Raw genomic sequence first — 14,568 nt, forward strand, 5'->3', positions numbered from 1 at the left:
CACATAGCTAGTAAGTGTCTGAGGTCAGATTTGAACTCAGGTCCTCCTGACTCCAGGCCATGGAACGATGGCTTTATGCACTGTGCCATCTAGCTGCCTCTAATTATAAGCATTTTCTTTTTAAAATGTAGATATGCCTGGGCAGTTAATATATTAATTTTTCATTATTTATTAATATTTTCATGTCAATAGCTTGTTTCCCAATAACTTGGGCTCCCAATGTGTATAGCCTGTTGATCGAATATAGTCTGCCCGAGGGTTTGGTTTTTTGTTTTGTTTTTAGCAAAAATACTTTTCACTTGATTGGCCATTACTCATGAGCTGGCAGACTTATAGGCCTAACCACCTGTATGCTAGCATTCTGATGCTAACAGGATTGGTAGTATCAGTGACCGCAACTGTAAAACAGATTCACATAGCCTCCGCACACATATGGGTTTCTGATTACTTGGCACATTGTAGAAAAATTCATTTTCCCTTACTTTGTAGGTAGCAGAGAGTGGGCCACTGAGGCAATGGGGATTTTGATGGGGTGGGGGAGAAGGATCACCAAAAACCTTTTATTAAGCACTTTTATTAAGCTCCTAATATATACCTAATATATACCACTAGGGGTTGGGATTACAAAGGAAAAAGTCTAACAGACCCTACCTTCAAGAAGTTTATAGTCTATCCTCCCCAACTCTTGGAGTCATGTGTTGCCAGAGCTGGGACGAGGTATATGCATACCCTGGGCAAAGTTTGAAAATGGCGTCCCCTCTGTGTTTTCAGTCTACAGAAAGGCTTTGAGTTTTCATTGTAAGACAGTGATGTCCAATTCAAATAGAAACTGATACATGTAAATCACATACTGACCTAGAAATTAATTTAATTAGATAACTAACATTATCTATATTGTGTTGTATTTAGTTTGTTAAACCATTCTCAATTACATTTTAATTTGGTTCTGTCCACATTTTGAGGAGTTTTGCAGGCCCCATATGGTCTGTGGTCTATGAGCTTGATACTTCTGCTATAATGCATATAACTTGACAGCAGAAGCAATGCCTCCAGATCACAGAGTGCAGAATTCATTGTGTTATATGCTTGAGACTTTTATAAGAAGGAATATGAAAGGATATTCCTTGTTGTGACCCTTTCTGGGTGCTGTGCCCTGGGGATATGCTTACCTTGCCTATCCCTAGTCCTGGCTCAGGCTCCAGTCCCAGTCACCTTCTCCTCACTGATCACCTTGACCCTGGGGCTCTCTAGGACATCATCACCACGCTTGAGGAGCGGCTGAAGCCCCTGGTGGAAGCTGAGTTGTCAGTGTTGGTGGATGTGCTACACTGGCCTGAGTTACTCTTCCTGGAGGGGAGCGATGCCTACCAGCGGTGTGAGAGTGGAGGCTTTCTGTCCAAGTGAGAGGAGACCCAGCATTGTGGGGGAGGGGGCAGAGCATCTTGGCCCACTGTGGCAATGGGAGACACCTAAGAGGGAAGAGATGTGAAGGGCAGCAGAGCCATCATGAGGGGAGGGCGGAGTGTACCTAAGAATTAGCCATCTAGGCTCAGTTAGGGGTGGAGGGAAATTGTGAAGGGAGAGACCTGCAGAGAATGATCAGGTATTCAAGCCCAGGAGAAAGTTAGGGGCAGTTGTCAGAAGACACTGGGCATTCCCACCAGGGAGCAGGAAACCAGAGGAGACTGTGTCTTCTCCAAGTTACCTGAGCTATGTGTTAGGGTTGGGGGAAGGGAGCGGGCATCTTGGCCTAGTGTTCAGAGCACATGAACAGTATCCCTGGAGAATGAGGAACAGGGTTAAGGGTGTTTGAGGAACTCTATGGTCAGATGGGATTGGATTATCAGGGATGGGGAGAGGACTTTGAGGGACCCAGGAGAGACAATGGCTAGGAGGCATGTGGATGCTCTGGGGTTGCAGGGGATGGGGCTTGAGCTCCTTTTCCCTGATCTGGTGCTCAGGCTGATCCAGCACACAAAAGACTTGATGGAATCTGAGGAAAAGTTATGTATTAAGGTGCTGAGGACCCTACAGCAGATGCTGCTCAAGAAGAGGAAGTATGGGGATCGGGTGAGTGTGGGGACTGATGAGGGAAGGCGCAAGGCTGGCAGAACTCTGATCTTTCCCCTCTCCTCCCCTTCCTGCTTCTCCCCTCCTTTTGAGCTGTTTCTACCATTTTTACCCGGTATTCACATATTCACAAAAAATAAGATATCAGAGTTGGAAAGGACTTCAATGATCATTTAACTCAATGTTTCCTAACCTTTTCTATTTTTTTTTTGGTATCAATCTTTGGCAATGAGGGGAAGCCTATGGGCCCATTTTCAGAATACATTTTTTTAAAGATATGCATTTACCTTTTATTTTTCTATGTAAATAGTATTTTTTTCCAATTACATGTAAAGATAGTTTCCAACATTCATTTTTTTGTAAGATTTTGAGTTCCAATTTTTTTCTCCCTCCCTCCTCCCCAGGGCAGCAAGCAATCAGATATAGGTTATACATGTGCAATCATCTTATATTTCCATACGGAATACTGTTTTTAAATGCATAAAATGTATAGGATGATAAAGGAACCAAGGTATATTGAAATGCAGTTATTGAAATATTATAAAACAAATTCACACTTTCCAGGTTAAAAAAGTCTCTAATCTAGCTCCTCTTTTTATAGATGGGGAAACTGAGACCCAGAGTAGAAGCGTAACTTTCCCAAGGTCACCAGACTAGACTGTGGCAGATCTGATATTAGAATCTGGGTCTCTTAGCTCCCAGCTCTGCTTTCTTTCCCCTATACTCAGCAGTACCCCTACGCTGTTTAGTTCTTTCTGCATTTCTAAGGCCACTGGCCCATGCCTAGGTACCCTCTTTCTTTTCCCTTGACGTAAAACTTTAGGTCCTTGTTGTCATTCAGTCATTTCAGTCAAATCTGACCCTTCATGATCCCATATGAAATTTTCTTGGTGAAGATATGGGAGTGTTTTGCCATTTCCTTCACCAGCTCATTTTACAGATGAGGAAACAGTTATTTCTTTTTGTTTAAAGGGGCCATCACCATGAGTAACTACTTAAAGAGGCCTATTCACTGAATGGGTGTTACCTCATTCAAAGTGAAAACCTGAAAAGACCTTAGTCTCAAAGGGCTAGAGTCTCCCATTGCCTCCTGGGTCATCTCCAGTCATCCAGTTGAATATCTGGCCACTGGACCCAGATGGCTCTGGAGGAGAAAGTGAGGCTGGTGACCTTGCACAGCCCTCCCTCACTCAAATCAAAGTCAACTGCAAATCATGTCATCATCTCCCTGATGTCATGGTCCTCTTCGAGAACAAAAGACAAACACAACAACTTATAGATGAGGAAATTGAGGCAAACAGGGTTAAATGACTTACCTAGGGGCACACAGCCAGTAAGTGTTTGAAATTGGATTTGAACTCAGTGAGATGAATCTTCCTGACTTAAGGTCAGACACTCTATCCACTGTACCACCAAGAGTAAGCTTATAGAATGTAGGATTGCTCAGCCATCCCTCTGGGACTCACCCAGATGTTTTAAATCTAGCTGCCAATGCTGGCACAAATTTTGGGCTGAATAGCTCCCTCTTTCATTTTACAGAGCATATGACTTGACTGCCATGTTGCCCTGCCATCACCTTTGAGGAAAAAAACAAAAACTGATTTCCTTTTACAAGTGCCAGCAACCCAACCTCCTGTTCTTTTTGTCCAAAGCATTTACCCTTAGGTCCTTACCCCTCTGGTCCCTCCTCCTCACCTCCCTCTAGCTTTCATTAGCCTGGCTTCCTCCACATGGGACAAACCTCTCTTCTCCCCAACAAGGAAATCTTCCTAAGTATGTAATGTGCACATAGGGAGATGGCCTGGTATAGTGGATATCATACTACAATATATTTTGTGTGACCCTGGGGCAAGCTTTGAACCTCCCAGTGTCTCAGACAGTTTCCTAAGATAAGAACTTAGAGAAAAGTTGCCTATTTGTATTAGTGGAGGGAATTTTCATACTGGAGGTTCCTTAAAGGGAACTCACAAATCCTTTCCCCTTCCCCTACACACACACACATACACACATATACACACACATGCACACACACACATACACACCCTGTTTTCTGAGGCTCAGTTTCTTCACCCATAAATTGGGTATAATAATACTTTTACATGGCTGTTTTGAGGAAATATTTGTCAGTCTTAGAGCATTACAGAAATATGAGTTGCATATAGTGATTCTTACCAGTGGTAAAGGAAGGGCTATACAGGGTGAGTCTAAGAAAAGCCAAATGTTCATCAGGGCTTTGAGATTTATAAAGTGCTTTATTTTTCTTTTTCATTTTAAAAAAACATTTAATTTTTTTCCAATTACCTGTAAAAGCAATTTTAACACTGATTCTTTTTTTTAATTTTGAATTCCAAATTCTCTCCCATACTCCCCTACCTTCTCTGAGACAGTAAACAATTTGATATGTTATACACCTGTAATCATACAAAACATGTTTCCACATTAGTCATGTTGTAAGAGAAAGCACAGACCAAAAAGAAAAAAGACACAAAATAATGAAAATGGCATTCTTCGATCTAGCTCCAGACTCCATTCAATTCTTTCTCCAGAGGTAGAGAGCATTTACAAACAGTTCTTGAGACAAGGAATAGAAGTGTGAGGAAGCAGGCTCTGCTCACTCTGAGGGATCCAAGGGTCTTGCTCCCAGCTTTCCAGTATAGCTCGGATTGGAGCCTGGGGATCCTGGCTCCAAGGCTGCTGGCCTTGGCGTTATACTGCACAAGCTTCCAAAGCTACCAAGGGTTAGGCAGCTGAGGTTGGCTCTGGAGGAGTGGTGTGGGTGGGTCAGTGGAGAGTGTGTGGGCCTCCTGTGGCCCGTGGGCAGTGCTGCACAGGGCTCACTGACTGCCTTTCAGGGCAACAACCTTCGGAAGATGCTGCTTCACAATTATCTGCAGAATCGGAAAATGAACTCCAAGGGGGACATCCCGGATTCCATGGGCCCAGGTATAGCTTGGCGTCTTGTCTTCCTTTCTTGCTTCCTCTTGTGGGGCCTCACTACCACACAGTCCAGAGCCAGTGGAGTATAACAGAAAGAGAATGGGATTGGATGTCCCAGGATCTGGGTTTAAATCTCTTAATAACCTTCCTGGGCCTCAGCTTTCAAATGAGGGGCGGAGACTAGATGGTCCAAATCTAAGGTCCTATGATCTTCATCCTGAGTCCCCCTGCCCTCTCTCAGAATCCTTTCCAGCCTCTGGCTCAGTTTGGGGATGCGACTCAACTTCCCCAGACCTAGATTCTCACTCCCTGAATTCAGATAGTCTCATCCCCAGGGTGACTTTCACCCCACTTTTACCACCCTGAAGTCACCCCCATCCTCACTGCCTTGACAGCCTTGGGGATTCCCCCTGTAATATCCCCTTATTTCCCACCCTGGAAATCTTTTCCAATTTCATGTTAGTCACCCAGTTCTGAGGCTCCCCCTTCTGTACCCCTGGAGATCACCCTCCAAATCCCCTGCTCCCCCAGGCTCTATCCCTTCTCTCTTCTCCTTTCCCAATCCTCCTTGCTCTCCTAGGCCCAAAGGTTCCCCCCAATATCCTCTGTTCTCTCAGTTCAAGGGGTGCTGGATTCTTCTGGACTAGTCTCTTTACTCCCTACTTTCTCCAATTTTTTGAGTTCTTGAGAGAACTTTCTTCTCTTTCCCTGGTCTGGCTCTCCCCCAGGCCAGGATCAGGACTGGTCACACATTGCGACAATCCAGTGCCGGCTAGACAAAGAGGGGGCCACCAAGCTGGTATCTGATCTGATCATGAGCACAAAGAATGAAAAGATCTTCCAGGAGAGCATTGGCCTGGCCATTCGCCTGCTGGATGGAGGCAACACCGAGATCCAGGTCTGTTGCTGAAGAGAGATTGTAGGCATGGGGGGAGCAGGTGCTGGGGGCCTCCATTCGGTTAGGACCCTGGAGGAGCCTTTCGGTCCTGGCTGGCTTTCTGGCCACTTCCTGTCTTCTGATGCTGCTGGGGCCTGACCCATCTGTTTCCCTTTCCATTGCACTTACTGTGGTTTACTTATATTCAGGATTTATTTCTTCCCTGCCTTGCTGTAGAATGGAGCTTCTCCGCTATCCTGTTGTCCCTGAAGAAATCAAAAAAGTAGCAAATAGGAGGAGTTTAAGTTCCTCCTAAAAAGGGTCTCGTAGTACCTCGTCATCACTGATAAGGGTATAAGCTCCTTCAGGGCATATCTGTGTCATTTGTCTTTATACACCCAGTAACTGGCACAGGGCAGGCATTTAATTCAGTGTTTATTGATTGATGATCGATTACTCGAGTATAAACAAAACCAAACTGGGCTTCACTTACTCACTCTGATTTAAACTCATCATCTCTCTCCCTCTCTTTTATCTTCCTTATTCTTACATGGTGTAGAAGAAAGCGAGCTGGCCTTGGCATCAGAAAACTTAGGTGCTCTCCTCACGATTAGCTTTGTGGGATGTTTACTTTTCCCAAGTATCTGATGCCATGTGAAGCTCACAGTTGCCCTCTGAAGAGGGCTTGGCAGGTGTTAGTACCCCCATTTTACAGATCCAGTTGCCCAGGGTCACATTGCTAGTAAGTATCTGTGCAAAGATTTGAGCCCAGGGGTTCTGGTTCTTAGGCCAGTGTGCTTTCTGCTACATGGCACTGTCCTTCAGATGGAACTGAGGCCAGGTAGTTGTCTGGCAGCAGGGGCTTTGAAGACCAGACTGAGAAGTTTGGATATTTGGTAGGGTAAGATAAGAGAAACCACAGTACTCAGGCTCATCGAGTATTATAGTTAGCTGGACTGAAGAGACCATCCTTACCTGCCCCAGTTTATAAATCAGGATTGAGGCTTGGAGGTATGTGGAGAGCCCGAATCCTAAAGACCAGAGCCATGGAATGGGAAGGCCTAAGCTGAGGACAGCACCCAAACTAACTTCAGATGCAGTGACATCTAGCCTGGGTGCTCAAGAATCTACAATGGACCACTTTCCTACCTCATCAAGTCCAGACTCCTGTTCCTAACATTTAAGTCAACTAGGTGATTCAATAGAGAGAGAGAGTTCCACCTGGAAGTCAGAAAGACCTGAGTTTAAATCAGGCCTCAGACACTTACTAGCTGCATGACCCTGGACAAGTCACTTAACCTCTGCCTACCTCAGTTTCCTCAACTGTAAAATGGGATGATAATAGCATTTCCCTCCAGGGTTATTGTTAGCTATGATAATTATTATTAAAGCACTTAGCACAGTGCTTGGCATGGTAGGCATTTGAAAATGCTAGATGGTGACAATGACAATGATTACTGCACTTAGCACAGTGACTGGCACATAGTAAGTGCTATAAAATTCTAGCCATTTCTTCCTTCTCCTGCCTCCCTGTCTAACCCTGCCAATATTCCCTTAAGGTCTCACTTGAATCCCACTGCCTTCTCCAGGTAGCCTTACTTGTCTGCACCAGTTGGTCTTAATTGGCCTTTGCCTCTTCTGAACTCTGACCCCACAGTCACAGCCTTGTTTTCTCTGATGTCCTGTGGAATTCCCAGCACGGAGGGAAGGGAAGAAGGATTTATTAAGTGCCTACTATGTGGCAGCCACTTGGCTAAATGCTGTATGAATATCATCTCATTTGCACAGGACAGAGCACACAGTAGGAACTAAGTGATTTGAGTTACATGATGTACTTGGTCTGGATAGAACGCCCTTGGTGGGGGTGGGAGGAGTAGGGAGGGGAGGAGGGGAGGGAGCAGCTCCCTGAATGTCAGACTCCAGCGCTGAATCTTTATTCAATTTCCTTTCCTGCCCCTACAGAAATCCTTTTACAATCTGATGATGAGTGACAAGAAGTCAGAGAAATTCTTTAAGGTGCTTCATGACCGAATGAAGAGGGCCCAGCAAGAGACCAAGTCCACAGTGACCGTGAACATGAATGACCTGGGCAGCCAGCCCCGGGAGGACAGGGAGTCTGGGGATGCTGGAGGCAAAGGTCAGAGGGCAAAGGTTAGGGCTTAGGTACACGATGGCAGGGCTGGGGGAAAGGAAGAGGGGGAGAGAGGAAGGGGCAGGGGTGGGGAGCTTGGAAGGATTTTCTGTAGCAGGTGAGCAGCCCTACCCTCACTTTCACTCTTCCTATTCACTGTAGGGCGCATGGCATCCTTTGCCCTCCCAAGCCCCACCTCTCGTTACTCCCTGAGTACCAGCTTCCACAGGGGACACGAGGTGGTTGATCGGGGACAGAGCAATGAGATGGGAAGCTCAGTGCTGATCATGCAGCCCATCCTGCGCTTCCTGCAGCTGCTGTGTGAGAACCACAACCGGGACCTTCAGGTGAGCCTTGAACTTCTGGGTCTGTCAGGAGGCAGGGCAGGGCTGCCAAGAGATGAGCCAGGAGCATGGGCTTGCTCAGTCGTGGGTGTTTGCTATGGAAAATGAAATTGCACTTCCCATTCCTATAAACTGGCATTTGGGAAAAATGAAGCTACAAATATGCCTTCAGGCTGCGCTGGTGCCCAGCGGAAGGGAAGGGAGGGAACGGGCATTATTAAGCACTTACTCATTTGATCCCCATACCAACTCTATGAGGTCGGAGCTATAATTATCCCCATTTTACAACTGAGAAAACTGAGGCAAACAAGGCTAAGTGACTTGCCCAGGGTCACACAGCTAGTAAATATCTGAAGTTGGATTTGAACTCAGGTCTTTCTGACTCCAGGTCCAGTGCTCTATGGACTGTGCCACCAGCTGGATCACTGGAATATACATTCTTATTTCTTGAACTCTTACTCCCTCTAGGGGCCAAGAGACTTTGAATTGTCTTGGAAAAACCTCTGGACTTAGAGTATAGAATAGGGGTTTGAGTCCCAGCTCTGACACTGACTAGCTGTATGACCCTGAGAAAGTCATTGAACTCTATCGGTCTCTGTTTCCTTCCCTATAAAATAAGGTAGTTGGATGACACCAGCGATGCTTAACTTTTTTTTGTGACATGGATCCCATTGGCAGTCTGGTGAAACCTATGGCACCCTTTTAAGAATAATGTTTTTAAGCACCTAAAATAAAATACGTAGATTAAAAAGGAGACTGACTATATTGGCATGCAGTTATCAAAATTTTTTTTAAAAGTTCATGGACCTCAGAACTACATGACCTTTGATGTCTCCTCTCTTCTGGCTCTGAGTCTACACCCCTCAGTTTCCCCGTCTCTAAAATGAGTGTCTTAATACTCTCCCTGCTTAGAGTTACTCTGAAGAAACCATGTTGTACATTGTAAATACTACATGTGAAGTCAGAAACAGTTATTATCCACATTGCTAAGTCCTTTCTGATATAGGCATGTATATACTATTCATGTCACATGTCCTTGAATATCATTTAGTTCAGGGGTTTGTAATCTGCAGTCCATGAATTTTTATTTTTTTTAATTTTTTAAAAAATTTTTTAATTTTAATTTTTAATGCTCTACAATCACTACCATAAAACTTAGATTTTCCCCCCCTACCTACTCCCCCATTACCTCCCTCCCTCCCCAAGATGGCATATAATTCTATATAGGATCTACACATGCATTCCTATTGAATACATTTTCACTATAGTCATGCAGTGCAGAAGACATGAATTTTTAAAAAAACTTTTTTTAAATAATTGTATTCTAATACAATCAGTATCCTTTGTAATCCTATGTATTTTATTACATGGACTTAAAAATATTATTCTTAAAAGGCTTCTGTTGGTACGTGACTGTGTACATTGCTACCATGCTCTGCCCAGCTCATGCATGGATGTCTCCCCCTAGTCTGTGTCGGCCCGGGCACCTCACTCTTTCCCCTGTCTGGGTCCCTTCTGGAGCACATGTTCATGGCTCTGGGGAATGGCATGTCTGCTCTTCCTCCGCACATCCCACATCTGTCTCCTTCAGAACTTCCTTCGCTGTCAAAATAACAAAACCAACTACAACCTGGTATGTGAGACGCTGCAGTTCCTGGACATCATGTGTGGCAGCACCACGGGTGGCCTGGGGCTGCTGGGCCTCTACATCAATGAGGACAACGTGGGGCTCGTCACCCAGACCCTGGAGACGCTCACGGAGTACTGCCAAGGGCCTTGCCACGAGAACCAGGTGCGGACCCCAGTCCCATAGGAGAGGGCTGAGTGTGGAGGGGAGAGGGGCTGGGGCACCAAGGAAGGCATGGGACTGGCCGAGGTCCATCCTGAGCCACTCTGTCCTGTCTCCCCACCCATGCACAGACCTGCATTGTGACGCATGAATCTAACGGCATTGATATCATCACTGCCCTCATCCTCAATGACATCAGCCCCTTGTGCAAATATCGCATGGACCTGGTGCTACAACTCAAGGTACAGGGTGTGTGGTGTGTGTGTGTGTGTGTGTGTGTGTGTGTGTGTGCGTGTGTAGTGTGTGTGTGTATGTGTGTGTATGTGTGTGTGGTGTGTGTGTATGTGTGTGTGTGTGGTGTGTGTATGTGTGGTGTGTGTGTGTGGTGTGTATGTGTGTGTGTGGTGTGTGTGTGTGGTGTGTATGTGTGTGTGTGTGGTGTGTGTGTATGTGGTGTGTGTGTGTGTGGTGTGTGTATGTGTGTGTGTGTGTGGTGTGTGTGTATGTGTGGTGTGTGTGTGGTGTGTGTATATGTGGTGTGTGTGTATGTGTGGTGTGTGTGTGGTGTGTATGTGTGTGTGTGTGTGGTGTGTGTATGTGGTGTGTGTGTGTGGTGTGTGTGTATGTGTGTGTGTGTGTGGTGTGTGTGCGTGTGTGGTGTGTGTGTGTATGTGTGTGTGTGTGTGGTGTATGTGTATGTGTGGTGTGTGTGTGGTGTGTATGTGTGTGTGTGGTGTGTGTGTATGTGTGGTGTGTGTGTGCATGTGTGTGTATGTGGTGTGTGTGTGTGTGGTATGTGTGTGCATATGTGTGTGTGTGTGTGGTGTGTGTGTGTGTTTTTCACTGACAATGTGTGTGAGGGTATCAGTGGGGAGTGGGGATCTGAGGGATAATGCCTTGTGGGGCAAGAAAATATAAAGGCCACTGGGGGCTGGTAGGTCCTGGGGTACCAGGGAGCCTGGGTTTCTGTAGCTCTGCTGCTACTGGTAAATGATGGAAAGAAGTGTTATGGTAAAAATAAACTGAGGCACAAAGTGCTGATTAGTAAAGTACAAATTTACCAGTGAATAGGATCTCAGGTTCCTCAGTAAAGATAACACTCCCAGTGAGGGTGATAGCTCTTCTTTATAGTTCTGGGGAATACAGAACAAAGAACAAGACTTCATAGGTGAGCCTGACATTATGAATGATAAAATCAGTATGATTGATCACAGAGTTGAGGTGTGGGGGACAATGTGATTGGGACTGGGAACGAGGAGCTAGCAACAACCTCCCCCCTTCCTTCTCGTGACTAAGAAATGTTCCTTCCTTGAGTCCACCTGCAAGGTTGGAAATAGTGGAGCAGACTTCTTTGGATAACAAACATCCTGCACACCAGAATGGAACAGTGGTTAACAATTTTTAGAACTGGATTTCTAAACTTAATACAGACCAGCTGAATTCTGAACTACGTTCAGAGACAAAGAACCATGCCTGGGCACAATCAAATAAATAGAATTTATTTAGTAAATAGAATCAATTAAAAATGATAGAGAATCTGATTATTTCAGAAATAGGAAGAAGCATTCCCATTTAGGGAGTTCTTTAAGAACTTGCCTTACAAATTCTCTGTGAGGTAGGTGAGCAGATATCCTTATCTCCATTTTGCACATGAGGAGACTGAGGCTCAAAGACTTTATATGTCTTGGCTTGGGTTACATACCTAGTTAAATGTCAGAGGTGGGACTTTTTAAATTAAAAAAATTATTTTCAGTTAACAAACACTATTTTCTCTCCCTCCTTCCTCCTGTCACCAATGGGAAATATATATATATATTTATAAATATAAATTATTTATAAGTAAATATATATTATTTATTTATAGATGTAAATATTTCTCATATTGGCCATGCCCAGAAATATGTGTCAGAACTGAGATCTGAACCCAGGTTTTCCCATTTCCAAGTTCAGGATATTATACCACAAGGATGGCAGAATAGTGAAATGGAAATTAAATGAGCTCGGGAATTTTCCCGTTAGATCTCCCTCTTCTGCTCTAAGAGGTCAGTATCATTTCTTCAGCTGTAGCCTTTGTCCCATTTACCCAGCCCCTGGGCCTATGTGAGTGTAGAGTGATTTCACCCAAGATAGAGGGAAGTAGGCAGGACTGAGTCCTGGCCAACCACACCTGGCAGCTTCTTCAGTCTCCTGTGTGCCCTGCAGGACAATGCCTCCAAGCTCCTTCTGGCCCTGATGGAGAGCCGGCATGACAGCGAGAATGCAGAGAGGATCCTCATCAGCCTGCGGCCCCAGGAACTGGTGAGGCAGAAGCGGTAGCAGGAACAGGGGAGGTGGGGCGGTCCCCCTGGCCAGGGCTTAGTGAAGTTGCTTCAGTGGGAGTCGAGGGGTTTGAGCTCTCTTCTCTCTGCTACCATTCCCTCACCTGGGATAGGCTGAAGACTGAGGATGTGAGGGTCGGAGAGGGGATGGGGGAGAAGGGTTTGGAGAATGTGGGGAACAGATGGGGTTGTGGGGAGGCTAAGAGCAAGGGCTGCATTCCCAGGTGGATGTCATCAAGAAAGCCTACCTTCAGGAGGAGGAGCGTGAGAACTCCGAGGTCTCCCCTCGAGAGGTTGGCCACAACATCTACATCCTGGCCTTGCAGGTACGTCCCTTTTCTCTCTCATGGGCCATGCTGGAGATCATGGTGTTGGAGGATCCCGACTCTGGTCGTGACCTCAGACCCTCTCTGCCCTTAGCTCTCTAGACACAATAAGCAGCTACAACACCTGCTGAAGCCAGTGAAACGCATCCAGGAGGAGGAAGAAGAAGGCATCTCTTCCATGGTAGGACCTCAACCCCACCACTGCCAGAGGGAGGAGGAATCAGCTTTGTTCCTCCTTCAGCCCTGATCCTGTCTCCATGGTTCCTCCCCCCCATCCTCACCCAGGGATTCATCCACTACTCATTTTAACTTCCGCTCTGTCTCCTGTCTTTCTTCCTCCATTTGTCCCATTTCTTCATCTCTGTTTCCCTCTTTTATTTCTTTTCTTTTTTCCTCATCTTTTCCCTTTCTCTATTTTTCCCTATTCTCTCACTCTTTTCTTGTTGTACCTCTTTCCCTCCCCCTCTCCTTCTCCTCCCTTCCATTCTCCTTCTCTGTCTCCTTTCCTCTTTTTTGCTTCTAACTTCCCTTATCTTCCTCTCTTTTCTCTCCCTTGTCCTCTCTTTTTTCTCCCATCCTTTCTCCTCTTTGGAGACTCTTTATACTGTAAACCCCAAGGGCTGGAGCCAAGGTTAGGATCTGGACTGGGCTTTGAGGCAATTAGGACAGTGGTCCAGCCAAGCCTGGCTCACAGTCTGAGGGCAGGGTTGTGGTCCAGATAAGTTAGAGGCCCTTCCCCTGTGCCTGACCCTTGGCAATAACTCCACAGCTCAGCCTCAACAACAAGCAGTTGTCCCAAATGCTGAAGACGTCAGTGCCAGTGCAGGCAGAGGAAGAGGACCCTCTGGCCTACTATGAGAACCACACATCCCAGATTGAGGTGGGAGACCTTCCCTGGGAAGGGAGAGGGGCCTGAAGTGTGTGTGTGGGGGGAATCACAGAGATGGAAAGATGACAGAAATAGAGTTGGAAGGGACCTCAGAAGCCAGCTAGCCCAACTGCTTCATTTTACATAGAAGGAAACTGAGGTCCCAAAGTTTAGTGACTTGCCCAAGGTCACACAGGTAGTAATAAGCATCAGAGGTGGAATTTGAACCCAGGTTCCCTGACTCCAGAGCCAGGGTTTGCTGCCTCCCCAGCAGTGGTCACCCTCTGGTCAGTGCTGTTGGTGTGCAGCAGCAGACCCATTAAACATGACTTCTTGGGAGTCATGTGGAGGTGACAGGGTGTGAGGGATGCTACATGTGCATGTGAGGTTGTGTGATTCATCATGCCCGCACACGTCACTCTCTGAGTCAGCATGTATAGATGAGCACAGGTGTATGATTCAGTATCCAATGAGCACATCTCTTGGAGTCAGTGTGTGATTCAGGAGGTGTGTGACTCAGTGTTTGTTTCTATGGAGTGTGTGTGTGTGTGTGTGTGTGTGTGTGTGTGTGTGTGTGTGTGTGTGTGTATCTCCAGGATGCAATCTTTGTTTCTCTCTCCTCACCCTCCCATCCTTCCCTCGTCCCCTCACCTTCAACATGGCCCTGTGTTCCTGCCCAGATTGTCCGCCAGGACAGGAGCATGGAGCAGATTGTGTTTCCTGTGCCCAGCATCTGTGAATTTCTGACTGAGGAGACCAAGCACCGGCTCTTCACCACCACGGAGCAGGATGAGCAGGGCAGCAAAGTCAGCGACTTCTTTGACCAGTCTTCCTTCTTGCACAACGAGATGGAGTGGCAGAGGAAACTTCGAAGTGAGGGCTGGGAGGAACTTGGCATGAGGGAGTCA

At 46.2% G+C, this 14,568-nt stretch overlaps 1 protein-coding gene across 2 annotated transcripts in view; it reads left to right on the top strand.

The window, feature by feature from the left end:
* The window catches only part of ITPR3 (inositol 1,4,5-trisphosphate receptor type 3), a 121,419-nt gene that overhangs the window by 92,033 nt on the left and 14,818 nt on the right, over positions 1-14,568 (top strand). For both annotated transcript variants that reach the window (XR_011974168.1, XM_072641780.1), the window contains exons 36-48: positions 1,252-1,400; positions 1,962-2,070; positions 4,923-5,013; positions 5,736-5,905; positions 7,847-8,021; positions 8,178-8,362; positions 9,951-10,151; positions 10,280-10,390; positions 12,351-12,446; positions 12,691-12,792; positions 12,887-12,973; positions 13,562-13,672; positions 14,341-14,533. Coding sequence is in view for 1 of the 2 variants with exons in the window: in XM_072641780.1 (XP_072497881.1) it covers positions 1,252-1,400; positions 1,962-2,070; positions 4,923-5,013; positions 5,736-5,905; positions 7,847-8,021; positions 8,178-8,362; positions 9,951-10,151; positions 10,280-10,390; positions 12,351-12,446; positions 12,691-12,792; positions 12,887-12,973; positions 13,562-13,672; positions 14,341-14,533 (1,780 nt within the window). In the remaining variant the exon portion in view is untranslated. The remainder of the gene's footprint in view (positions 1-1,251; positions 1,401-1,961; positions 2,071-4,922; positions 5,014-5,735; positions 5,906-7,846; positions 8,022-8,177; positions 8,363-9,950; positions 10,152-10,279; positions 10,391-12,350; positions 12,447-12,690; positions 12,793-12,886; positions 12,974-13,561; positions 13,673-14,340; positions 14,534-14,568) is intronic.

Source organism: Notamacropus eugenii, chromosome 2 (genome assembly GCF_028372415.1).
Source record: "Notamacropus eugenii isolate mMacEug1 chromosome 2, mMacEug1.pri_v2, whole genome shotgun sequence".
NCBI lineage: Eukaryota > Metazoa > Chordata > Mammalia > Diprotodontia > Macropodidae > Notamacropus > Notamacropus eugenii.